The sequence below is a fragment of the Ceratotherium simum genome, chromosome 9 (genome assembly GCF_057802395.1).
Source record: "Ceratotherium simum simum isolate JZ-2026a chromosome 9, ASM5780239v1, whole genome shotgun sequence".
NCBI lineage: Eukaryota > Metazoa > Chordata > Mammalia > Perissodactyla > Rhinocerotidae > Ceratotherium > Ceratotherium simum.
This window is the reverse complement of record NC_141908.1, coordinates 40,603,865-40,629,295: the sequence shown is the minus strand read 5'-3', so window position 1 is coordinate 40,629,295 and position 25,431 is coordinate 40,603,865. Positions and strand designations below refer to the sequence as shown.

Below are 25,431 nucleotides of genomic sequence, written 5' to 3'. Positions count from 1 at the left end.
ACAAGATATAAAAGGCCGCCCTTCATATTTCATAAAATTTTACTAATGCCATATATAATGAGTCCAATCAGGTGTGTGAATATCCTCTTATTCTCATTTAGTCTTCCTTTACGTAACAATTTATATAAAAGTGGGACTTTCAAATCATTTGATGGTAGAATGAATGCTCTGGTTCTCTATAAAGCTCATTTTATTACACAAATGGCTATAAATGTTTACTTAAAAAATTACCACTTCATCTACAGCTAAGTAAATATACTATGTAAAATCTATTGTGGTAGGTTGTTTCTTATGTAATCTTATGCAATAAAATTAACTTAAAGGCAACAGTAAATATAAAAATGAACAAATAAAGGTAATAAGAGTAAGTGATCCTCATATCATTCACACAGAAATTTGTAGTGGATAAAAACAGTTCTTTGGGGAGCCAGCCCTGGTGGCCTAGTGGTTAACTTGGGTGCGCTCTGCTTTGGTTCCCGGGCACAGACCTACACCACTTGTGGCCAAGCTGTGGCAGTGACCCACATATAAAACAGAGGAAGACTGGCAACAGATGTTAGCTCAGGGCGAACCTTCCTCAACAAAAACAAAAAACTAAAAACAGTTCTTTGGTTCAAAACCGTTCTGTTGTTTTGAAGCTAAGGATACAAATCATGAATGTAGTGTTATTAAAAATCTAATCTGTCCTGTAATTTTTATACAGCAAACTATCTGTAAGTTGTAACAATTTCAGTAATTAACTCATCTGGAGTTAAGAACTGTACATTCTTAGTACCAACTTCAGCAAGTAACTGATTATCAAATTCTAGAGTATTTAAGAAATTTAAAACTGATTTATTAAAAGTTTCTTTAAATGCTCCACTTAATTACTTTGCTTATTTATAACTTAAAAGGAAATAATATTGGGGCTGGCCTGGTGGTGCAGGCGATTAAGTGCGCGCACTCCACCGTGGCAACCCAGGGTTCGCCAGTTCGGATCCCAGGCGTGCACCAATGCACCGCTTGGCAAGCCATGCTGTGGCGGCGTCCCATATGAAGTGGAGGAAGATGGGCATAGATGTTAGCCCAGGGCCAGTCTTCCTCAGCAAAAAAAGAGGAGGATTGGCAGATGTTAGCACAGGGCTGATCTTCCACACAAAAATAAAAAAATAAAAGGAAATAATACATCTAGAAGATTAAAAAAATTTTTAATGGTTATCACCTTGAAAAAGATGAAGCCACTGGATGAGAAAATGAACTGTATTAAACTAATCATTTAACATGAGGACAGCTGTCAGGCCACTAGAATCCATGATTCACACAAGACAAAGAAGTTAAAGCCAGGAAGCTTAATCAACATTGTCATTGTTTTTACATTGACTCCACCTAATATTTCCTAACACTTCTAAATTATTTAAGATTGTGGGTCATTAAAATTCTTGGAGAATAATAAAAACATTCCTGGTTGAATTGAAAAGCCAAAGAACCTCCTTTAAGAAACATGATGGAACACCTAGAGAAGGAAGAATGGCAGGAGAAAAATCATCCTTTGAAACCTATTCTGATTTTGAGAAGACAAAAAAAAAAAAAACACGACTGCACTATTCTACCTTTCCATACTCTTTCCCCCGTTCTTTAAAAGACCACTGCTCAGCTCTCTAGACAGACACCTTGGGGATTTAAGACAATTCCTTGTTGAAAGTGGCATTCTTTTTGGACAAGTGGCTCATTAGAGAATAAATCAATAATTAGTATTAGAGCAGCATCTGGGCTACATCAACTGCCTCATGTTTCATTCATTAGATCAGTGATTCTTAACCTGGATCTAAATAATTAGCTTCAAGGGATCTCGGAATCCCTTAAATCATATACAGATTTTGTGTCTATGTATATTTTGTAAGGAGTGTCCATAGTTTTAACCAGATTTTCAAAGGGTATCTATTATTCTCACATTTTAAAAGCAAAGAGTGTCCACAAAAGATCATATACTGCATGATTCCATTTATATGAAATATCCAGAAGAGAGAAATTCACTGAGAGAGAACACAGACTAGTGGTTGTCAGGGAATGGAGGAAGGGGGCACTGGGGAACAACTGCTTAATGGGTACAGGATTTTCTTATGGAGAGATGAAAATGTCTTGAAACTAGATAGAGGTGGTGGTTGCATAACACTGCAAATGTACTAATACTGCTAAATTGTTCACTTTAAAATGGGTTTTGTTATGTGAACTTCATCTCAATTAAAAAAAAGGTATATCCATTACCCCTTCATTAAAAAAGTGTTTTTCAAGCATTCATGCATTCTCTCACCATCATATCTCTTTTCATAAGAAATATGCTAAACATACTTAGATAGTACGGCTCTAAAATCATCCTTGTAATCTCCTTTAACATCTTTTTTCCCCCCCAAAATTTTCCTTTAGTAGGGAAAAAAGGGAAAAATATTGAGCTCTTCATTCTAATTACGTATCTCAAAATTTTTTTTTAAATTGAAAGCTTCAAGAAACAATTAGTGATCAAATCAATTATGGGGGGGTAGTTATCAATACACACCAAAAAATCTGAGAAATGAAAATCTTTGGAAAAAAATTACTATGATCAGAGAAATCTTGATGTTATTCACTATATAAATAACCGCTAGACTGTAACGATACAAATATAAAGAAAAGAGAAACAACGTGAACTTGGAGCAAAAGATTTCATAACTTGTTCAACATAAAGTTGGAGGCAGGAATGGGGAGGGTGGAAGGAACTAGGACAGTAGGAAGAACATGGGGTCACACAGGCACATAAAAATGATTCCTAACATAAAAAATACAGAAATAGGATGTAGATTCAGGGCTTAGTGTTTCAAATATGTTCTAGCACTCAGAGGTATTCACAACTGAGACAGCTCTGGGGAGATCAGGTTGGAATGGCTACTCTGGGACTATTTTCCTAAGTCTTTATTATTTTCAGGTTTATTTAGGAAGCATATAACGAATTTTATCTTTCTAAATTTAAAACCTGAGACTTATTTGTTTTTCACTTACAACAAGTTATGGGGAAAATAAAGAAAAAATATAAAATTTTAATAGCTAATGCAATAACAGAATTATTTTAAAACATTATTACCATTATTATTATTATTATTATTTTAATGCAGGTTTTCTGACCATGATTTAATCTTTTCTTCAAGAGTTGTCCTTTAAGCATAGAACAGACACTTACCAAATTAGGCAAAATATACTAACTTGTTCATTTGCATGAGCTCTATGTAGTTCATGAATATCAAAATCCTCCAGGTTAAGCTGCAACTTTTCTTTACAGAGTTCACAGGTGGTTACAGCCTCTAATGAAGAACCTGGTAAAAATGAAATTACAAGTCAAGCTTAGTTTTGCTATGTCTCCACAAAATACTTTTTCGTGTAAGTTTTAAGCTTAGAATATAGAAAATCAAAAGGAAGGAAGGAAGAGATGGAGGGAGTGAGGGAGGAAGGAAGAAGGAAGGGAGATTGCATTACCGCCATTAACCAGTAATGTCTCCTAAAATAGCAATCACTAACACCTAAAAAGTGCCTGTCAGGCCCTACTCTATGGTATTTAAGCCTCCTCCCATTATTTAGGTATCTGCTGTTTTTTACTCCCAGATACTCATACATCCCAGATCATGGGAATGGAATGTCATCTGTATTTCCTACTTCCTCCTTAAGTACCTTGGCAAGATGCCATGAAAACAATTTAATAATATAGTATGTCAAACAACTTGTTACACATACCCAGGCCAGAGAGTATCTTTGCTCTGACAACATACACCTAAGACCTTTTATGGTCTAAGGAACGTGCCTTCCATATAGATGAGGAGGGAAAAAAAGATCCACCTCTGTCCAGATCAAAACAGCTTTTAGCCATAAAATGAATGAACTCCTGATACATGCTACAACATGGATGAACCTTGAAAACATTATGCTAAGTAAAATAAGGCAGATACACAAAGGACAAATATTGTATGATTCCACTTATACGAAATATATAGAACAGGCAGATTCAGAGAGAAAGTAGATCAGAAGTTACTACGGATTGGGGGGAGAACGGAGGGGGTTATGCTTAATGGGTACAGAGTTTCTGTTTGGGGTAATGAAAAAGTTTTGGAAATAGTGGTGATGGTCGCACAACATTCTGAATCTATTTAATGCCACTGAATTGTACACTTAATAATGGTCAAAAGGACAAATTTTACATTCTATATATTTTACTACAATTGACACATAAAACTCCTTCCATGCCATATGCATTCAACATGTGGTTACTCCTAAGCTTCTGGCTCCAATTAAGTAGGTAGTAGTCTCGTCTAATTAAACATATAGCCATTTTTCCCCGTGTTTATTTTTAGATAGGACTTTAAATTGAAAAAATGTCCTAAAAATTAGAGCAAGTCATGTGAGTAACAGGGTAGAGGTTTAGATCTAATTCAACTAATATTTGTTGAGTATCCTCCGCCAAGCAATTATTAGAGGTTCTGGAGATTCAAAAAGAAAAGAGTAAATAGTAAAATAGTAAAAGAGTAATAGTTTTATGAGTCTTTAAGCTCAGAAAACTCTGAGATTTAGTGTTATTTAATAACAACAATTCTTTAAAAAGTAAAATTTAAAGCATTGACTTCAAGACAGCAGTAGTAACTTATATACATTTTCTAGAAAATAGCTTAAAGGAAAGGGAGTGCTATTCTGAGGTTGTACGTTGTCTCAAAATGTGCTGTAGTCAAATTACATAAGATATTCACTATATTTCAAGTATATGAATAAAACCGAGTTGTTTTTTTAGGAGTCTAGCATACACAAAGATGTTGAAATTACAATGTATCTGGAACAGTTTCTTAATTTTAAAACAGTAATATCATACCAATGAACTAAACACAGAATAAGTCTGTATTATGACCTGATGGAAAATATAAAGAAGGTGAAAGAAATCTGGAAGGCTTTCTCTGATTCAGAAGCAGGCAAAGTATGATGATCATGAAAGAAGAAGCTTGGAAATCATTTGGTACAAATTCTTTTACATCTTAGAGCTTCATTTTTCTCTTCTATGGAATAAGTGACTTACACAAGTTGTTCAAAAAGGCCATACACAGCTAGGAGAAACCATTCTTTAATTCAGGGCTCTTTCCATCACACCCCACCCTCAATTCAGTAGGCCCTGATTGTATTTGCCTAAACTTGGACTAGACTTGTTTTATTCATCTTTGTACATCCTGTAGAGTCTAACGGTCCATACAGAGCAGCTGCTTAATAAATGTTTAAATGAATCTCTACCAGAACGAACCTTCTACCAGAATGGGATCTTTATGTAAGTATGAGAAAGGCTTGTGAAAATTTATCAGGAAGGTACAGTTCTTGAGATCTTTATATTCATTTGACCCTATCTTAAAAAGTACTTACTATAACTGTATAAAACCCATTCAATTGAGTACTTACCATATACTCAGTACTGTGAGAAACTATTTATAAATATCATCTCATCTGACCTTCACAACAACCCTATGAGGTAAGTATTACTCAATTTTACTCATGATGGAACTGAGGCCCAAACCCAGACCTACTTAAGAATGCTCAGGAGTGGATATGAGGCATCCATATTTTAAAAACTCCAATGGGTAATTCTGATTAGCAGCCAGGGTTGAGAGCCAATGTTAAGAAACTTACTCAAGATCCTGTAAGCTAGTTAAGTGTTGGAGCCATTATTCCATTCTAGGCTTGTCTAACTCCAAAGAGCCAATGTTCTTAAACAATACATTGTATTATTTGCTTTTCTGCCTCCACGACACTAACAATCCAATCCAATCGCAAATATATCAGAAGGTGAGTCAAGTTGTTTTTCATTTTGGTAACAGCTAACATTTCTGGGCCCTTACTAAGTGTCAAGAACCATGCCGAGTTCATTTAACCTTAATAGCACCCCAGGGCAGAGACTAATAAAAACTATAGGGCTGTCACAATACTATATAGCCAAGAAGAGACTGCTACAGGCGAGACGGCCCATCCCACAGCTTTGGGATCAGGCTAGCCTAGAAGAGATAACTCCCTACCTCCAGGAGGCCTTTGCTCCTAGCTGCAGAAAAAGTTTCCCAGTAGCCTCATAATCTCCAGCTTGAACAGGTTACGAATTCCTTCAACAGATTATTAAAATTAAAATTAATGCCATCATATCTCACAACCTTTTTGCCAATGTCACCAAGCTATCATTATTAGACCTTCAATCTCACACAATTATGTACACTTATTAATCTGACCTAATTTCCCGTCTTTCTCACCCTACTAGTCATTTCACTTTGTCCTCTGGTACTCATGGTCTAACGTAAGTAAAGTCCTCTCCTTACCAATCTCTTTTCTCAAAGATCTCTCCAACTTTATGCCTGAACCACAGTGCCCTCCAGACTGATATGTACTCTTCTCCAGCTATTTTTTCCCATAACCCCTTGTACCTCAGGACAAAGAAGTGGGAATAGATGCCCCCTCATACCTACTGCTGTTTTGAAACTCCAAGTCCCTCCTTGTTCATTAATGACTTTAGCACCTGGCTCTCTATCATCGTTACCAACTTATTTCTTAGCTATTTCAACATTCACATAGACTACTCACTTCTGATTCTGACTTCCTCAACATCCTTGCTTTCAACATTACCCTTCCCCACCTCAGCCACCCACTCTATGGTCATACCCTTGACTTTGTCATCACAGTTTACTGCACTACCCCTAAATCTATACTTTAAGCATCCCTCCTCCTGTGTACCTACCATTTCCCATCATTCTAGCTCATCTACTCTGGGAAAACACTGACCGTACCACTTCCTGCTGTCCTTACTCCCCTCCTGATTTTGTTTAATTTCCATGATCATCAAAATTATATCCTTACAAATATACCCTTAACTCCCTTCATCATATTAGCCTGGCAAAGGTTCCAACTCCACTGAACTCAAATCCATGTCTGTATTCAAGCACGTGAAAACTGCTTCCAAAATGTACACGTATCTCACTTTTAAATCACAGATTTAAAGCCACAGATTTTTATGGATACTAATAATGCCTGAAAACATCTTAGAATGTTTATTTTCCCCACACATCAAAATCTCTTAACCTGTCCCCTAATCAGCTAAACACCTATGCTCCCTTCACTAACCAAACAGAAGCAATTATATAGGAATTCAAGGATCTTCTCACCAAAGCAACAACTATCAACATCCATATCTATACTAGCCTTCTAGAGATGAAGTACCCTTTTTCCTATTAAAGGCTAACTATTCAACTTGTGCTCTGGCTCCCAGTCTTTCCCTGTCCGGACTTTGCATAATTTTTTTTCTTTCCATCGTACCTTCTGCTAAAATAAAAACATGCCCTCAAATCTCCTACCTCAAAATAAAACAAAACAAAAAGGCATTCCATGACCCCATATAACTCTCTAATGCGTACCCTGTATCTCCAATCTCCTTGAGAGTAAAGCTTATTGAAACAGGGTTTCCCCTGTCTTACTTCATTTCTCTCCTCAGTCCAATCTTTTTTTCTTTGAGCAAGATTGCCCCTGTGCTAACATCTGTTGCCAATCTTCCTCTTTTTCTTTTTTCTCCTCAAAACCCCAGTACATAGTTGTACATCATAAGTGTAGAGTTGCAGCTCTTCTATGTGGGACGCCGCCTCAGCATGGCTTGATGAGCAGTGAGTAGGTCCGCGCCCAGGATCTGAACCAGCGAACTCTGGGCTGTCAAAGCAGAACACTCGAACTTAACCGCTACACCACCAGGCCGGCCCCTCCTCAGTCCAATGTAATCATGCTTATGACCCCACCACTCCACAGAGACTGAAGTCACCAAAGACACCCATGCTACCAAATCCAACTGTCATTTCTTTGTTCTTATCTCTTTGTTCTGACCTCTCTGCAGTACTTGACAGGGTTCATCACACCTCCTTAAAACATTTCCTCCTTCTAGCTTGCACAACACTACATTTTCTGAGTTTTCTTCCTACCAGACTGAGGCTGTTCTTCAAATCTTCTTCTCTGCTCCCACTAAACATTTTGGTGCCCCAGCGCTGCACCCTGGGCTCATTTCTTTGACATCTACTGTTGCTCTAGTGACTTTATTTACTCCCAAAGCTTAAAATATTATTTATGTGTTCATGATTCCCCAAACTGTAACTTTTCAGTGCTAATAACTCCTGAAACACCAGGCTTGTCTAGCTAACTGCCTACCTGATATTTGCATATGGTTACCTAATAAGCAATTCATATATACTATTTCCAAAACAGAACTCTTGATTTCCCATCCCAAACTTATTCCATTCCCAGGCTTCTTTATTTCAGTAAATGGCCCCACCATTTACTTAGTCGCTCAAGGCAAAAATACAAGCTTCCGTACTTGTTCTTTTTCCTTCACTCTACCACACCCAATCCATTGGCAAGTCTTATAGAACCTACCTCCAAAACATACCAGAATCTATCCATTTCTACCGCCACCATCACCACCTCTTGTAAGATATATTCCTGGCTGGTCACCACAATAGATTCCTGGTGGAATCCCTATACTACTATTGTTCCCCTAAAATCTATTCTCCACAGAGCAGCCAAAATACAAATAAGATCCTTCACTCCCCTGCCCTTCACTGGCTTCCCATCACACTTAGATAAAAATCTAAGCTTCAGACATTAGCTTTAAAAGTCTTGAATGAGCTAGCCTGGACTAATCTCCCTTAACTCAACTGTATTACCCTTTTCCTTGCCCACTAATTATATACTCCAGCCACACTGGGCTTCACTCAGTTCTTCAAACACACCTAAGTCATTCCCACCTTAAAGTCTTTGCACTAGTTGTTCCCTCTGCTGCAACGTTCTTGCCCTCATTCTGGAATTCGTGCAGTTTAAATGTCCTCACTTCAACAAGGCATTCGTTTAACACCCAATACCACCACCACAAGAGCAAGTGCCTTGTCTGTCTTGTTTACCACTCTATATCCCACATCTAGAACTGTGCCTGGCTCCAAAACAGGCACTCAATAAACAATGAGTCCCTAAAGTAATTACTGTATAACAGCATTAGACCCACAACAGTATTAGAGACAATAAATCTTCTTCAAGGACACATAGCTGGTAAATGGTACCTATATTTCTTTGACTCAAAAGGAACTTACATGAAATGAGGGTCACCAACAATAACAAATTACAGTTGGATTATTTACATGTATGAAGAAGTAAACAGTTTGTTGGGTAAATAAAACATAAGGAACACTACTATAAATTAAATTTATAAAGCAAGACTAATGCTCTTTAATGCTTTTGCCTCAAAAAATGATTAAGACACTTTCGATAAGAGGATAAACTTGGCAGTCAATTATAATCACATTTGTTAACTACAATGCATACATAAATGCCTCTCTTGGAAAAATTGTGAAAACAAAATACACAAAAGGGTAAACCTTACCAGAGTTAATTTTGGCCTGTAACCACTTTTTCATACACTCTTGGTGGACATACTGCAAACTTCCTGTGCACTTGCATGGCTCTATCAGCAAGTTAGATGATGATGCAGCTGCCATCTGACAAATTCTACATAAGTCACCTTCTTCTTCTTCAGAGTCCTCTAAAAGGAGGCTGGAAAAAAGGCACATTTCCTAAACATAGCTATCATAACTCATCTTGGTTAATTATTTCCAGTCACATATAATCCCAATCAATATCTTTTGTTATTTCTACTTACACTCTCTCTGGGTAGAAAAAAAGCAAATAACAATAATAAACAGTGACCACCATGAAAAACCATTTCAATGAGAATGAAAATGATGATAAGTATTTTAAAAGTAAATGAAATAGGCTTTCCTATTACTTATCTTCAAATGATTTAAGTAATTCTGTCTTTGGTATCACAGTTTAAGTTCCATATTTTTCACAATCACTTTACAAGTATCCCCAAGAGATTTTAATTTCTGTAGGATCACAGAGTACTTCAATTTCAGCAGTACAAAGATAATGTACTTATATACTCATTGCTTTTGTCCTCCACCTCCCCAAAAACTTTTAAGACAACTTCAATGAATTGAACATTGACTTGTGATTTTTCATTTACATGTTATCAGAACCATGTTTAAATCGACAAACTTTTTGTATTAAATCACAGTAAAAAACAAAAAAATAGATTTTTAAATTCTCCATTTCCCCTACCCCCAGCAATGTCAATTTTTTAAATGACATAACTGTATGACATAATTTAAATGACATAATTTCTAAAATTAAACCATCCAGATTTCTACAAGGGTAGCTTTTTGAAGTGTGGAGCAGTTTCCATTAACCTATATCTTCTATTTAACAGGCTAACATGTACTGCTTAATTTAAGTGCAGAATCATAGCTATATAATAAGCAAAGTAATTTTTTTGTTAAAATCCCTATTGCCTTAGTCCACTGCTGCCAGAAAAGAGCTACTCAGTAAACTGATGATACTGAATGCTAATCTGTTACTGAAATACAATCTGGATTATAATGGGTTCCTAAATGAACGTAGGAAAACATATGTGGAAAGAAGAAACTTTCATGCCCTGGCTTAACCAGAGATATGACCTCACGCATAAACATTTATATTTTACCTTCAGATTTAACTTTCATTGGTTCATAGTTTCAATTATTTTTTACTTGGAAGATTCAATTTTTTTACACCCATTAATTTAATTGTAGAGTGTCTTAAAATCCTCATGTATAAGCAAAAGACACAATAAAGGAATACACACACACACATAAACTCTATGGCAAAACAATCAACAAATGCTGCTTTTTAAACTATCTAACCAGAGAGGGTGGTGCTGCCTTAATTTGTTTCTCTATGGAAATCACTAAACTAATGCTTTACCCTCTACTTAAAGTACTGCACTCAAATTAACCTAACTTTGAGCACAAGAAATATAATAGTTACTACATTCCTCAGCAGACAGCTTGCAATCAGAGGGAGTGGCTATAATAACATTCAAGCTAACACTACCAGGGCAGAGTAAATCTTTCTCCAAGGAAGGAAAAATAGCAAATTTTAAAAGCAGGAAGAGAAAAATCACATGGTACAATTTGTCCCATATAAGGAAAAATGAGAATATAGTAGCCCAATGCCCAACATCTCAGAAAGTGTGTGAAGCTCCCTTAATCCCCAAAGAGTTAGATTTGAATGTATTTCTTCTTAAAGTAAAAGAAAAAAAAATCTAAAATGATAGTAATAACTATGCTTCCCAACAATCCCATTACACTAGGCCTTCATACTAGGCCTTCATGAACAAGAAAAAACAAAAAAACCAAAACACCTCACAACCTTAGCTTCACATAAATCTTTTCTTCCTACAAGTACATTTTATATGTACTAGCCTATCCAATTTTATCATAAAAGTTATTTTAACAGATGAAAAAACTAAGCAACTACAGCAAGATGACAAAATTAATAATCAAGCTGGGACTAAAATCTCTGATCTTTCATCTTTTCATTCTTACCAGAGATTTTTAAGCAATCTTCAACTCTACAAAAGAATTTATTTGTTTAAAAAGATTCTAAGCCCTTAATTTAAACTGGTATTTCTATCAAATATTCACAATATATAAAGAATATTCAGTATACACTTGGATTTCAAAAACAAACTAAAAACATTTGTGCAAACGATTTTACTTCAATTCAAAAAAGATTTGAGGGCTGGCCCCGTGGCTTAGCAGTTAAGTGCGCGCACTCCGCTGATGGCGGCCCGGGTTCGGATCCCGGGTGTGCACCAACGCATCGCTTCTCCGGCTATGCTGAGGCCACATCTCACATACAGCAACTAGAAGGATGTGAAACTATGATGTACAACTACCTACTGGGGCTTTGGGGGAAAATAAATAAAAATTATAATTAAAAAAAAAAAAAAAGATTTGAAGTGAGAAATACAAATAAATGATCTTAGTAAAGGCTAAAACAGATTATCTTGATAATCCATGACCACTTGGGCCCTCTTACCAAGCCCATCTAGCACTAGTCTACCAAGGAATAGGATAAGAGATTAAGATTTTTGTCTTTGTGTGTATCTGAATCCAAAGGTGGTTAAAAATAATCTTAGATTATTTCTTATTGTAATCTACACCCCCCAGTGCCTACCTCCATTATTAATTCTCATCCATTTTACCTGGGTGAGATACTAACATCTTACTGGATGTAAATTTTAAGGGAAGAAATTTCAGATATCAATGTTATGAGAAGCCATTTTAGAAATAAAGAGTTCTTTCTCTAATCTGCTCTTGTTTTATGGGCTTAAGACAAGTATTCAAATTTACCTCTCTTTTATTTTCTGCAGTCTTTCTGGGTCTCTTGAAGGTGCACTTTTAGTTTTATCACTTTTTCCATTAGATGAACTCCAACCTGAAGGAATAATATCTACAGTGATCATGACATTGTCGGTCAAATTATTTCCAAGCGCTGGGGGGACTGCAAATCGGAATAAGGAACCAGGAAGAATCCCCGTTATTCCTGTATTTCTTCCACTGTGAGTCGAATCTGATATGGAGCCACCTGTAGCAGCACTGCTAGATGCTGCAGATGCTTGTGGTCTGTTGGCAGCAGCCCCAACTGGATCACTCTGTGCTTCAAGGTGAACCACTTCATTTGATTCTCTTCTAAAAATATGAGATCTAGATGGTATATCAGAGGTAGGTATCCTTGAAGATTCATCTCGTCCCTCTCGCCTCCTTCTAGAGAACAAGGGTGTGCATCTATTTCTAAGTGAAGAAGATAACCATGGTCCTGTATTTCTACCTTCAGATTCTTGATTAAAATTTTCTGAATCTGGCTCAGAGCTATGATTTTGGCTAAGAGATGACAAACCCCATCTTCGCCTAAGAAATCGAAATCCCTGAGAAGCTTCAGATGCCCTATTATCAGAAACGTTAGAAGTTGAGGCTGCATTACTACGAGACTGTGAAGCTGTCAAGATTCTTGGAGAAATGTAAGGATTTTCAGAACTTGATCTTGTATTCAAGGAATCCTGGCTAGATCTTCGTGAAAAAAAAGTAGATGACATACTAGAAGCTATACGCGACAGCAATCTTCTAGTTGTACGTCTACCTTCATTGTCAGAAGATTCTTGAAATGATCTTTGAGATGAACCAGCCCTATCTGAACTGCTTATGGTTGAGGTTTCATCTCTATTTGGAATATAAGAAAATCCAGGCTGCATCCTGCTTTGGGGAGATTCCAATTCTCGTGGAGAAAAATTTGATCTTAAACAATTTCTACTAGAGTCCCTAGAACATGGCATAGTCTGATGTTCAGAAGGCATTTGGTGGTTTGTGGATGATGTATTCAATTGTAAAGTGCTCACTGAGTTTTCTTTTGGTCTTGCTCCCTGCGAATATGAAGAAGGAACTCTGTCTTGAACATCTGTTTTTTGAAAGAAAGGAAAGATAAGCAATTACATGAAATAATTTTAGTATTATTAAAACTAATTACTGCCAAAATGAAACACTGGATTCAAAGTGAATACTGCTATATTATAACTACACAGCTTAACTATTATTACAGAAAAAACAGAGATGTATTTCTCCTTCTATACCTTTGGTAAAATCCAGCACTGCCGTACAAAGTCAACATTACAAATTCAAAAGAAAGAAATGTATCATTGCTTATGAGAGGCAAACATCAATCTACCAACTTACTGAAGGTAAAACAGTTGAATTTATTTACCAGAAATTGATATGACAGAAGAATATCCAATATCTAAACAAATACGGAATTTTAAATGGGCCAAATAATTCAATGTAAATGACTCTTATAAATAAAAGCAAAATAATCCTAGAGAGTCAGTGTTTTGGAAACTTTTCCTACTCTGCAATAAGTACAAAAGTTATTTCATATAAATATTATCACCCTTTTAATTTTATGGCAAACTTTGCTAACAGCTAAAAATTTCTTCAATCTTTTACTTATTTATTTATTTTTGGTGAGGAAGATTGGCCCTGAGCTAACATCCATTACCAACCCTCCTCTTTTTTGCAGAGGAAGATTAGCCCTGAGCCAAGATCTGTGCCCATCTTCCTCTATTTTGTATATGGGACGCCACCACAGCATGGCTTGATGAGTAGTGCGTAGGCCCGCACCCCGGATCCGAACCTGTGAACCCTGGGCTGCCGAGGCAAAGTGTGTGAACTTAACCACTACACCACCGGGCCAGACCTGCTTTTATCTTTTCTTTCAAGTTAACAGCAGTGATTCTTATCCCTGGTTATTCATCAAATATACCTTTGCTTTTTAATACTGGCTGAGAGCTATGAGTCAGAATAGAACCCTGGCATTTGCCATTTTAAAAGTACACCACTGGTAGTTCTAATCTTCAAATGGGATGAGAAATACTATAGCATTCCTTTATAAAGAATACTCATCCATACGACTAATTTAAGAGCTAGATTACTACTGTGATAATACATGGCTTCATGAAAGGATAAACTTTTAGGGACCAAATTTATTCTATTCTGTACTTTTATACCTCCAAAATGAGAAGCTATTGATACTGTCCTCTGCCCAAAGCCAAGCAAATAAACACATATTTTCATTTGTCTTAAATAAAGCAAAGGCTTGCCCCAATAAGATTATTTAAAATAACCTAAACCTTTAAAAATAAATGTATTTTCTTCTATGTAAATGAAACTCCACTTTTGTCTGCTATATTTGTCAACTTCAATTAGCACTTTTTGTCTTCAGCTACTTAGTATTATTATTTTATGGTATTTATTTTTGAAAAGCTTAAGCTTATGTACCCTGACAGAAACAGTGTGGGTCTTTATTTCAAGTGAATGAAAATAAAGGCACATTCATGCTAAAATAAAGTAATTCTAAATTATGTCTTAAAATGGTGACTTCAAGCTTTAGCTAGTTCAGAATTTAACTGTAAGTAGTTACTTATTATACTATACAAGGCAAATTATACTGGAGTATACAAGAATCATTCAGTATACTTGATGACATATACATTCTTAAAAGGAAAAATCCAAGTAAAAAAATTATAGGCAGACAGAATCTGGATACTCGTGTATATCTATTTAAAACTGTTTACATTCTTTAAAGCAAAACAACTAATAAGGTACCAGGAAACATATTAAACTATTCTGAAATCTTCATAAGATGCACTTTATTCCTTTGTACTTTGATTTTAATGATATACATAAAGAGGAAAAGGTAACATTATTACATAAGTTACACATAACAATATAGTTTATACATACATGATGAAGTTGTGAAATCACCACTTCCGTGACTATAGTCCATAAGATTACTAATGGAGGAATCTGTTCTCCTCTCTCTCATTAAGTCAGTTCCAAATGATCCAAGTACCACTGATGAAGATCTGGGAACCTGACTATGCCTCCAAGAAGAATCTTAAAATAATTGAAGAAGTATTACTTTAGAGAAAGCTTTCAAGGTTTCTGATGATAATAAATCTTCAGTATTACACAGAGAAGTTACTGTTACATAGTAAAATCAGAAGCAAAACACAGCAAAACAAAATTATTCACTCATCACTTATAAAATTATTTCCTACTTAAACACATTCTTCTCTAACACTAAAATCTACCCCCATCCATGATGTCAATGGCTCAGTCGCTTTCTAGAACATCTGACCATACAATGTAAACATGATGTAAAATGATTACAGAACAAAAATGCAAAGCTTGCCAAAGATGCAGAATTTCATGAAAAGTTGATGAAAGTGATATTGGAGCAGAGTCAAAATGAAAACTAAAGCCACCTTGAAATGGAAGATGTATTGTAGGTTATAATCCTATTTTATGAAATATTATCATTGCTACCACACTTGTGTCATTCTTATTCTAAAATTAATGTATTGCTGCAATTATAACCTAAATCATGATTTCATTTAAGTCTCAAAACTTCTTCCCCCTCACTGTTTTTACCTTGAAATTTTGGCTCTTCCTCTCCTACTCCCAATAGCTTTAATAATTTCTCTTCACTAAAGGAAATGTGCCAGGGAATTTAATGCTATGCCTTCACACAGCAGAAGAGAACAAAAATATTTCTGCACAATGGTGTCTGTCTACAAAGTTAAGGTCAGTCTGCTCTTATCCATCACATTACTCTTAATATCCTTCACATGGGCAGTCTTTCCCATGGCAGTCCTGCTTATCAAAATAGAAAAGAATCGCTGACACTAATTCAACTACTAATACATATGCATTTCAAGAATTTTATCTCCAACTGTGTCATCACAAGTTCTGTCACACCTTAAAACTATTTCAGGCACCTGCTAGTGTTTCATCTGAAGAGGAGTATAAGTGAGAAGGGAGCCTCCTCCCTCTCAATAAAAGATCTTTTCAATTTGTCCAACGACTGTGTCTCTGAGTACAAAATCCTAAGCATGGAGCTTTATGTATAAAGCCATCTAAACCTGAGAGTGGTTAAGTGACTTGGTCCAATGTCCCATAGCTAGTTAGAGGGCTAGAATCATGTCTTTCTAATTCCTTGTATAGAACTTTTACTAGAATACCACCAACGACTTTTTGTTTAACTAAAGAATTGACATTTTCTGAAAATAAATATCATATACCACAATATTTATCATTTACAAAAAATACGTTTAGAAAATATTTTTAACATATCAGTAAATTTGGCTTTCGTAGTAACAATTAAAAAATTTACCTCCCTGCAGCATTATTCACCATAGCCAAGAAGTGGAAGCAACCTAAGTGTCCCTCGATTGACGACTGGATCAAGAAAATGTGGGATATATATACAATGGAATACTACTCAGCCATAAAAAAAGGACAAAATCGTCCCATTTGCAACAACATGGATGGGCCTGGAGGGTATTATGTTAAGTGAAGTAAGCCAGAAGGAGAAAGACAAACACCGTATGATCTCACTCATATGTGGAATATAAACCAACACATGGACAGAGAAAACTGTACTGTGGTCACCAGGGGCAATGGGGGTGGGGGTGGGCACAAGGGGTGAAGGGAGTCATATGTATGGTGATGGACAAACAAAAATGTACAACCCAAAATTTCACAATGTTAAAAACTATCAAAACATCAATAAAAAATAAATAAATAAATAAAAATTAAAAAAAATTTACCTCCCATAATAACTAGCAGAATACATGTCACTTTTACCAATTTGATTACCTTACTTATCAGCTATTCCAATTAATTAAAATCTGCTAATACACTGTGTAGGACACGTGTACCAAATTTAGAACAAAAGTCCAAAATGAAGAGTTAATTCAGTTCTAGCTAACTTAAGGTAAGATTTTGGGAACTCTACTGCATTCCTGACTCACTGTCTTACATGCGCTCTACTTGCTTAATACACTATGTCTTGGGAAAAGGGCTTTAGTCCAATACATATATAACGACTCTCATACAAATTTAACTCTTACCTGATACTGCATTTAAACCATGTCCAACATTTCTCCCAGCTGAGGTAGGTGTACAGTTTGTACAGGAAAGTTTAGGCCTTTTTGAATCATGATCCCGTTGCTGGTTTTGCGACCTTGAGTGTGCTCCCTGAGTTATCTCAGATTCACTATACCATGTTGACTGAAATGGTGATGCAGATGCTGATGCTGATGTACACTGTAAGTTAAAAAAAATTTTTTAAAGGAACAAAAAAATGCTTGCATTCAGTATTAAATTTAATCTACAACGCTCTAATAAATTCCCAAGGACCATTCATTCCTCACAAGCACAAATTTTTCTACCATGGAGGTTTTTCGTAGTCTTCGTTCCCTTCTACCCACTTGTCCTTTTATACTGTAATTGCACGTTCCTGGGTACTCAATCTGATTTAGATTAAGTCTTCTATATAACTGTGTATAAAGACGAGGTTAGGAAATACTGAAGATCAAAAACTTTACAATCATTTTGTTTTCCTGGTATAATATTTCACCCTTCTGAGGAATCTGTTTCCCCTTTTTAGAGATGGACAGAATACCAACAAAGGCACAAATATATAAACTGATTGTAAATACTCTTCTATGAAAATGAGATTTTTAAAGTAATAAAAAATTTATCCTGGATGCTAGCCCATTCTCAGGAATACAGTCATATAATATTATAAATGATATGTTTTAAAAAATTCTAGTTTCTGGAATCTCCTCATCAGTGAAGAAACAGCTAAAACAAGCACATATTTTAAAACTGTTAGCTCAAGGTTTTCTTTTGGGGGGGGGAGATTTGCCCTTAGCTAACATCTGTTGCCAATCTTCTTCCTTTTTTCCTTTTTTCTCCCCAAAGCCCCAGTGGATAGCTGTACGTCATAGTTGTGCATCCTTCTAGCTGCTCTATGTGGGACACTGCCTTAGCATGGCTTGATAAGCCGTGCGTAGGTCTGCGCCCACGATCTGAACTGGTGAACCCCAGTTCAGAAGCCACAGAAGCAGGGCGTGTGAACTTAACCGCCAGAACACCAGGCAGACTCCATGATTTTCTGTTTTAACATATAAATGTATATACACAAAAGTCACTCACAATGTACAAGCTACTTTACTTCTCCCTAACTCTAATTGGTTAGGCAGTTTATTCAATATAATGCATAAAAATAAAACTCTCTTTAAAAATACAGGTTTAAATAATAAGTACATAATATTTCAACCACAATTATTGAAATTGTCCTTTTATTTTACAATAATTTTTCGTTCACTGCAAAATTCTTACCTGGAGACAGACAGACAGACACACAGACACAGAAACAGACTAATAAGACAGATTTGGCATATAATCTCTGAATTGCTTAGAGACACTTAAGACTAAAATAAAAGTTAATTTCTAGGGAATAAAAGAAAAAACCATTTTAAAACCATTTTAACATGTAAACATGTGGTAAATAGTTCATTTTGTTAAAGAATATTAAAATGGAACAAAGTTCTTTTAAGTGTTATATTTGACAAAAGAATGTTAAAAATGGAATATATCATGGGCCATAAATTCAGTCTACATTAATCTAATATTCACATGATAAACATAAAGCCCAAATAATGTGCTCCATCAAAGACTTCTAAAGTATAGATAACAAACAAGATAAATAAATAATTAAAATAAACATAAGTTACTATAACAGGAAGTTATGTTGCAAGTTTTACAGAAAAGGAAAAGCCTAACTACATCTAAAGAAAGCAGGGGAGGATTCATAGAAGGTGACAGAGTTCATTGGGCAGGCAAATGAGAAAGCAGATTACAGATAGACAACACTCTACCATGGGAATTCTTCTAAGGCATTACTTACTAGATCTTCTAGTATGCTTTTATTATGAGAAGCATACAGCATCATTCAGGGATCCATATTAGTTCATGGTAGTTCTACAGAATAAACTTTGCACATAATGGAAAAGACGACGCAAAGCTGAAAAGTAGGAATGGGCTAGATCAAGATTTCATACATCCCTTGCCCAGAAAGTATTTTGCTAACAGAACGTGGCACTCTTCAGCTTAGCATAAACTTGGTCTCACAAGCCTTCTGCACCAAGTACTCCACAGAGCCCCAATCAATGAACCGGAATAGTACAAGAAATGAAATTCATTAGATATTTCCATACCAAATCATTTTGTGTGTCATTATCAGGGTACTAGGAACTTTATCCTACAGGTCAGTGGCTCTACGACCTTTGGACTTCAGAGACCAAAATAAAAAATGTTTTAATTGAAAACTTAGAAAGAATTGCCCCTTTTGACAAGTAAGGAAATCTAAAATAGTAAATACCATCTAATCTTGTCCCCAACTTTTTAAAAAGGGCATTTTTATATGCTCCCAAAATACGAAGAAAGCAAGAGAATAAAACAGAATTTTTAATTGAATAAATTTTACTTATACAAAATCCAAAACTTCTCCTTATTTTGCTCATTTTGACTAGACGAACGGTAACTGAACAGCACTTCTGCGACTGTGACTTTGGGAACTCCTGAAGGAGGAAATACCATCAGATCAACAACTACTTAGAAAGATCCTTAAGAGCATTGTGGAAGATGAAAAGGATGAAATGGAGAGAAAGCAGAAAAATCAACTAGGAAGTCATTGGGATAGCAAGAAATAAGTCCTTGCGATAAAAGTAATGGGAACAGAGAGCAATTATCAAGAATAAAAATTCATCAAATTTAGAGATAATGTGAGAAATGAACATAAAAAGTCTACAGTCACTCCACAGTTTTCAGGTATTGGCTATTCATGTAAAGACACACTCACTGTTCAAGAAATAATTTTTATAACTTACAACTCTAAGAAGTAGCCTATGCAGCCTATATGTCATCCTAGAGACAAAAGTGTTTGTTAATATCAGCATATGGAAAGGAGAAATAAAGTTCTGACCAGTTGTTGGCTGGCTTAAATTCAAAATCAAACCTTTATTTGGTTCCTATCAACGCAATTTTGTCCATTGTTCAAATATCCTCCTCAGTCTGAAGCAACTATGTTTTCCCCCTCTGAATTCTTTTAACAGTTAAATAAAGTATGGGATTCATTTACCAATAAACTATCTTATCTCTTCTGCTGTCTAGAACTACTGGTGGGCCAAGTGAGGTAATGAGTCTGTCTCCAAAGTACACTGCATTGTGGATAATGGATGCTTAAAAAATAAGTTTTGGGGTTGTTTCCATTTTTGGCTATTATGAAAAATGCTGCTATGAACATTCGTGTTCAAGCTTTGTGTAGACATATGCTTCTAATTTTCTTGGATGTAACTGATGGGTCATATAGTAAAACTAGAAGTTTAACTTTTGGAAGAATTACTCAACTGTTTTCCAAAGTGGCTGTACCACTTTACAATTCCACGAGCAATGTATGAGGGTTCCAATTTCTCCACAACCTGGCCAACTCTTGTTTTGTCTGTTTTTTTTTTATTTTAGCCATTCCAGTGGGTATGAAGCGGTATCTCATTGTAGTGCAGATTTGCATTTCCATAATGGCTGACGACGTTGAGCATCTTTTCATGTGTTTATTGGCCATTTGTGTATCTTTGGACAAAGGTCTATTAAGGTCCTTTGCCCATTTTAAATTGGGTTGTCTTTTTATCGTTAAGATATAAGAGTTCTTTATATAGTCTGGATACAAGTCCCTTGCCAGATATACGATTTACAAATATTTTCTTCCATTCTGTAACTTGTCTGTTCACTCTCTTCATGGTGTTCTTTGACACATTAAAGCATTTAAATTTGATAAGTCCAATTAATCTTTTTGCATCTGGCACCTCCAGGCTATAAACATTCATATGAAACTAAGAAGCGGATAGAGTGTTATTAAATTTCCATTCGAGTTTCATGGAGTTCTCTTTCATTTTTACTAAATTTCCAGTCTCTACACAGAATAGGTAATAGATTTGGCTCCTGAAGTAAACATTTTTTATAAGTTACTTTCAACTCAAAAGGCCATCTATGATAAAAAAACAGTAAATTGTATGGTATGTAAAATATAACTCAATAAAAGGGGGGAGCTATCTAGCCCAAACAAAGTAGCAGAAATACTACACTGTATATCTGAGAAATCATATATGAAACAGAAAACTTAATGGTTACAGATGTTATATGCACAATGGAGGGAAAGAAATTTTCCAACTTTCTATAATTAGCAGGCATCCAATTTTTTATTTATTTATGTATTTATTTATTTCTATCTATCTGTCTGTCTTCATAATACTTATTTAAGTTGCCCTTCCAACAAGAGGTTTACTGGAAAGATGGTCAATGAAGTCATTATTCATTTACTATTAGTATTATATAAATCAATATTTGCATTCAGATAATTATTTCTTAAAAATTTTTTAAAAATTCCAACATAAATGCCCTTAAAACTGTACAGTAAAAAAGAATCTTAATGAGAAAATATTTGCAAATCATATATCTAATTAGGAACTTGTATCTAGAATATATAAAAACCTCTTACAATCATAAATTGAATAAACAATTAATAAAACAGAAAACACCAGGCCGGCCCACGTGGGTTCACTGGTGAATGGTACCAAACATTAAAGAAAGAAACTACACCAATTCTCTACAATCTCTTTCAGAAGACAGAAGCAGAGGAAATACTTCCTAACTCATTCCATGAGGCCAGCATTACCCTAATACCAAAACCAGACAAACATATAACAAGAAAATTACAGACAATATCTCTCATGAACATAGATGATGCAAAAATCCTCAACAAAATATTACCAAATTGAAGCCAAGAAAGTATAAAAAAAATTACACACCACGACTAAGGGGAATTTATCATAGATATGTAAGAATGGTTCAACATTCGAAAAATCAACTAATGTAACTAAGCACATCAACAGGCTAAAGAAACAAAATCACATGTTCATATCAATAGATGAAGAAAAAGCAATTGATAAAATTCAACACCCCTTTATTATAAAAACTCTCAGCAAACTAGAAATAAGGGTAACTTCTTCAACTTGATAAAGAATAGCTACAAAAAACATACAGCTAACATTATACTCATAAGAGAAACTCAAAGCTTTTGTACTAAGATCAGGTACAAGGCAAGGATGTCCCAACTATCTTTCATTTTCTTTTTTTTCCTTCATCTCATTCTTCGTTTTCTTTTTTTTCTCCTTTCTTTTTTATAAATTGAGATATAATTGACATATAACATTATATTAGCTTCAGGTGTAGAACACAATGATTCGACATAGGTATGTACTGTGAAATGAACACCACAGTAATTCTAGTTAACATCCACAACCACACAGTTAGATAATTTTTTTTGCACGTGATGAGAACTTTTAAGATCTACTCTTAGCAACTTTCAAATATACAATACAGTATTATTAACTATAGCAACCATGCTGTACATCTCCATGACTTATTTATTTTATAACTAGAAGTTTGTACCTTTTGAACAACTTCACTCATTTTGCTTCACCCCCTTCCCTGCCTCTGGCAACCGCCAATCTCTTTTCTGTATTTACGAATTCTGTTTTGTTTTTTTTTAATTTCACATATAAGTGAGATTACACAGTATTTGTTTTTCTCCTTAGCATGATGTCCTCAAGGTCCATCCATGTTGTTGCACAAGTTATGTTGTTGCACAAGTTAGGATTTCTTTCTTTTTTGTGATCAAATTATATTCCATTGTGTATATATCTTTTCAAAGTAAGTGTTTTCGCTGCCTTTGAATAAACAATCAGAAGCGAAACTGCTAGATCACATGGTAGTTATATTTTTGATATTTTGAGGAGCAGCCATACTGTTTTCCATAGTGGTTGCACCAATTCACATTTTCACCAACAGCGCACAAGGGTTCTCTTTTCTCCACATCCTCACCAACACTTGTTATTTCTTATCTTTTTGATAAAAGCCATTCTAAAAGGTGTGAAGTGGTATCTTCCTGTTTTGATTTCCATTTTCCTGATGATTGGTGACACTGAACACCTTTTCACATGCCTGTTGGCCATCTGTATGTCTACTTTGGAAAAATGCCTACTCAGATCCTCTGCCCATTTTTTAATCAGATTGTTTAGTTTTTTGCTATTGAGTTGTATGAGTTCTTTATATTTGGATATTAACCCCTATCAGATAATGATTTGCAAATAGTTTCTCCCACTCAAAAGGCTGCCTTTTCATTTTGTTGATGGTTTCCTTTGCTGTGCAGAAGCTTTTTAGTTTGATGTAGTCCCATTTGTTTATTTTTGTTGTTGCCTTTGTTTTTGGTGTCAAATCCAAAAAATCATCACCAAGACCAAGGAGTTTTATGGTTTCAGGTCTTCTGTTCAAATCTCTAATCCATTTTTAGTTAATTTTTGTGTATGGTGTACGTTAGTAATCCAGTTTCATTCTTTTGCACATAGCTGTTCACTTTTCCCAACACCATTTATTGAAGCAACTGTCCTTTCCTCATTGTACGCTCTTGGCTCCTTTGTCATAAATTAATTGACCATATATAGTTTGGGTTTGTTTCTTGACTTTCTATTCTGTTTCACTGATCTATGTGTCTGTTTTATGCCAATACAATAATGTTTTGAATACTACAGCTTTGTAATATAGTTTGAAACCAGAAAGTGTGTCCAGCTTTGTTGTTCTTGCTTAAGATTGCTTTGTCTATTCTGGGTCTTTTGTGGTTTCATACAAATCTTAAGACTGCTTGTTCTATTTCTGTGAAAAACGCCACTGGCATTTTGATAGGGATTATACTGAATCTGTAGATTGACTTGGGTACTATGGACATTTTAACAAAAGTAGTTCTTCCAACCCATGATCATGGAATATCTTTCCATTTATTTGTGGCTTCTTCAATTTCTTTCATGAATGTCTTATAGTTTTTGTGTACTGATCATTCATTTCCTTAGTTAAATTTATTCCTAGGTATTTTATTCTTTTTGATGCAACTGTAAATGGGATTTTCTTAATTTCTCTGATAGTTCATTATTAGTGTATAGAAACACAACTAAATTTGTATCCTGGAAGTATACTGAATTCATTTATTAGTTCTAATAGTTTTCTGGTGGAATCTTTAGGGTTTTTTTATATATAATATCATGTCATCTACAAATAGACACAGTTTTACTTCTTCCTTTCTGATTTGGATAACTTCTACTTCTCTTTCTTGCCTAACTCCTCTGGGTAGAGCTTCCAATACTATGTTGAATAAAAGTAGTGAGAGTGGGCATCTTTGTCTCTTGTCTTGTTCCTGATCTTAGAGGAAAAGCTTTCAGCTTTTCACCGTTGAGTATGTTAGCTGTGAGGCTTGTCATATATGGCCTTTATTATGTTGAGGTACATTCCCTTTATACCCATTTTGTTGAGAGTATTAATCATAAATAGATGTTTTGAATTTTGTCAAATGCTTTTTCTGCATCTATTGAGCTGATCATATGATTTTTATCCTTCATTTTGTTAATGTGATGTATCACACTGATTGATGTGTGGATGGTGAAGCATCCTTGCATTCCAAGGATAAATCCCACTTGACCACGGTGCATGATCCTTACGATAAACTGTTGAATTTGGTTTGCTAACATTATGTTGAAGATTTCTGCATCTATCTTCATCAGGCATACTCGTCTGTAATTTTCTTTTCCTGTAGTGTCCTTGTCTAGTATTGGTATCAAGGTAATGTGGGCCTTGTAAAATGAGTTTGGGAGTGTTACTCCCTCTTTTATTTTTTGGAAGAGTTTGAGAAGGACTGGTATTAATTCTTCCTTAAATGTTTGGTAGAATTTATGAGTGAAGTGATCTGGTCCTGGACTGTTTTTTGTTGGGAGGTTTCTGATTACTGATTCAATCTCTTTACTTGTTATTGGTCTGTTCAGATTTTCTATTCATGATTCAGTCTTGGTAAGCTGTCTGTTTCTAGCAATTTATCCATTTCTTATAGGCTGTCCAGTTTTCTGGTATATAACTGTTCATAGTAGTCCCTTATGATCCTTTGTACTTCTGTGGTATCATTTATAGTATCTTCTCTTTCATTTCTAATTTTTTTTATTTGAGGGAGGGA

At 35.2% G+C, this 25,431-nt stretch overlaps 1 protein-coding gene across 7 annotated transcripts in view; it reads right to left on the bottom strand.

The window, feature by feature from the left end:
* The window catches only part of MARCHF7 (membrane associated ring-CH-type finger 7), a 54,984-nt gene that overhangs the window by 5,766 nt on the left and 23,787 nt on the right, over positions 1–25,431 (bottom strand). For 4 of the 7 annotated variants that reach the window (XM_087435279.1, XM_087435280.1, XM_087435278.1 and 1 more), the window contains exons 3-7: positions 17,387–17,582; positions 15,216–15,368; positions 12,276–13,377; positions 9,425–9,594; positions 3,214–3,323 (exon numbers count right to left, since the gene is read on the bottom strand). In XM_087435279.1, the coding sequence (XP_087291405.1) occupies positions 3,214–3,323; positions 9,425–9,594; positions 12,276–13,377; positions 15,216–15,368; positions 17,387–17,582 (1,731 nt within the window). Of the gene's footprint in view, positions 1–3,190; positions 3,324–6,044; positions 6,126–9,424; positions 9,595–12,275; positions 13,378–15,215; positions 15,369–17,386; positions 17,583–25,431 lie in introns of those variants that run through there. The other 3 variants (XR_015553203.1, XR_015553204.1, XM_087435281.1) reach the window with 2 other exon arrangements.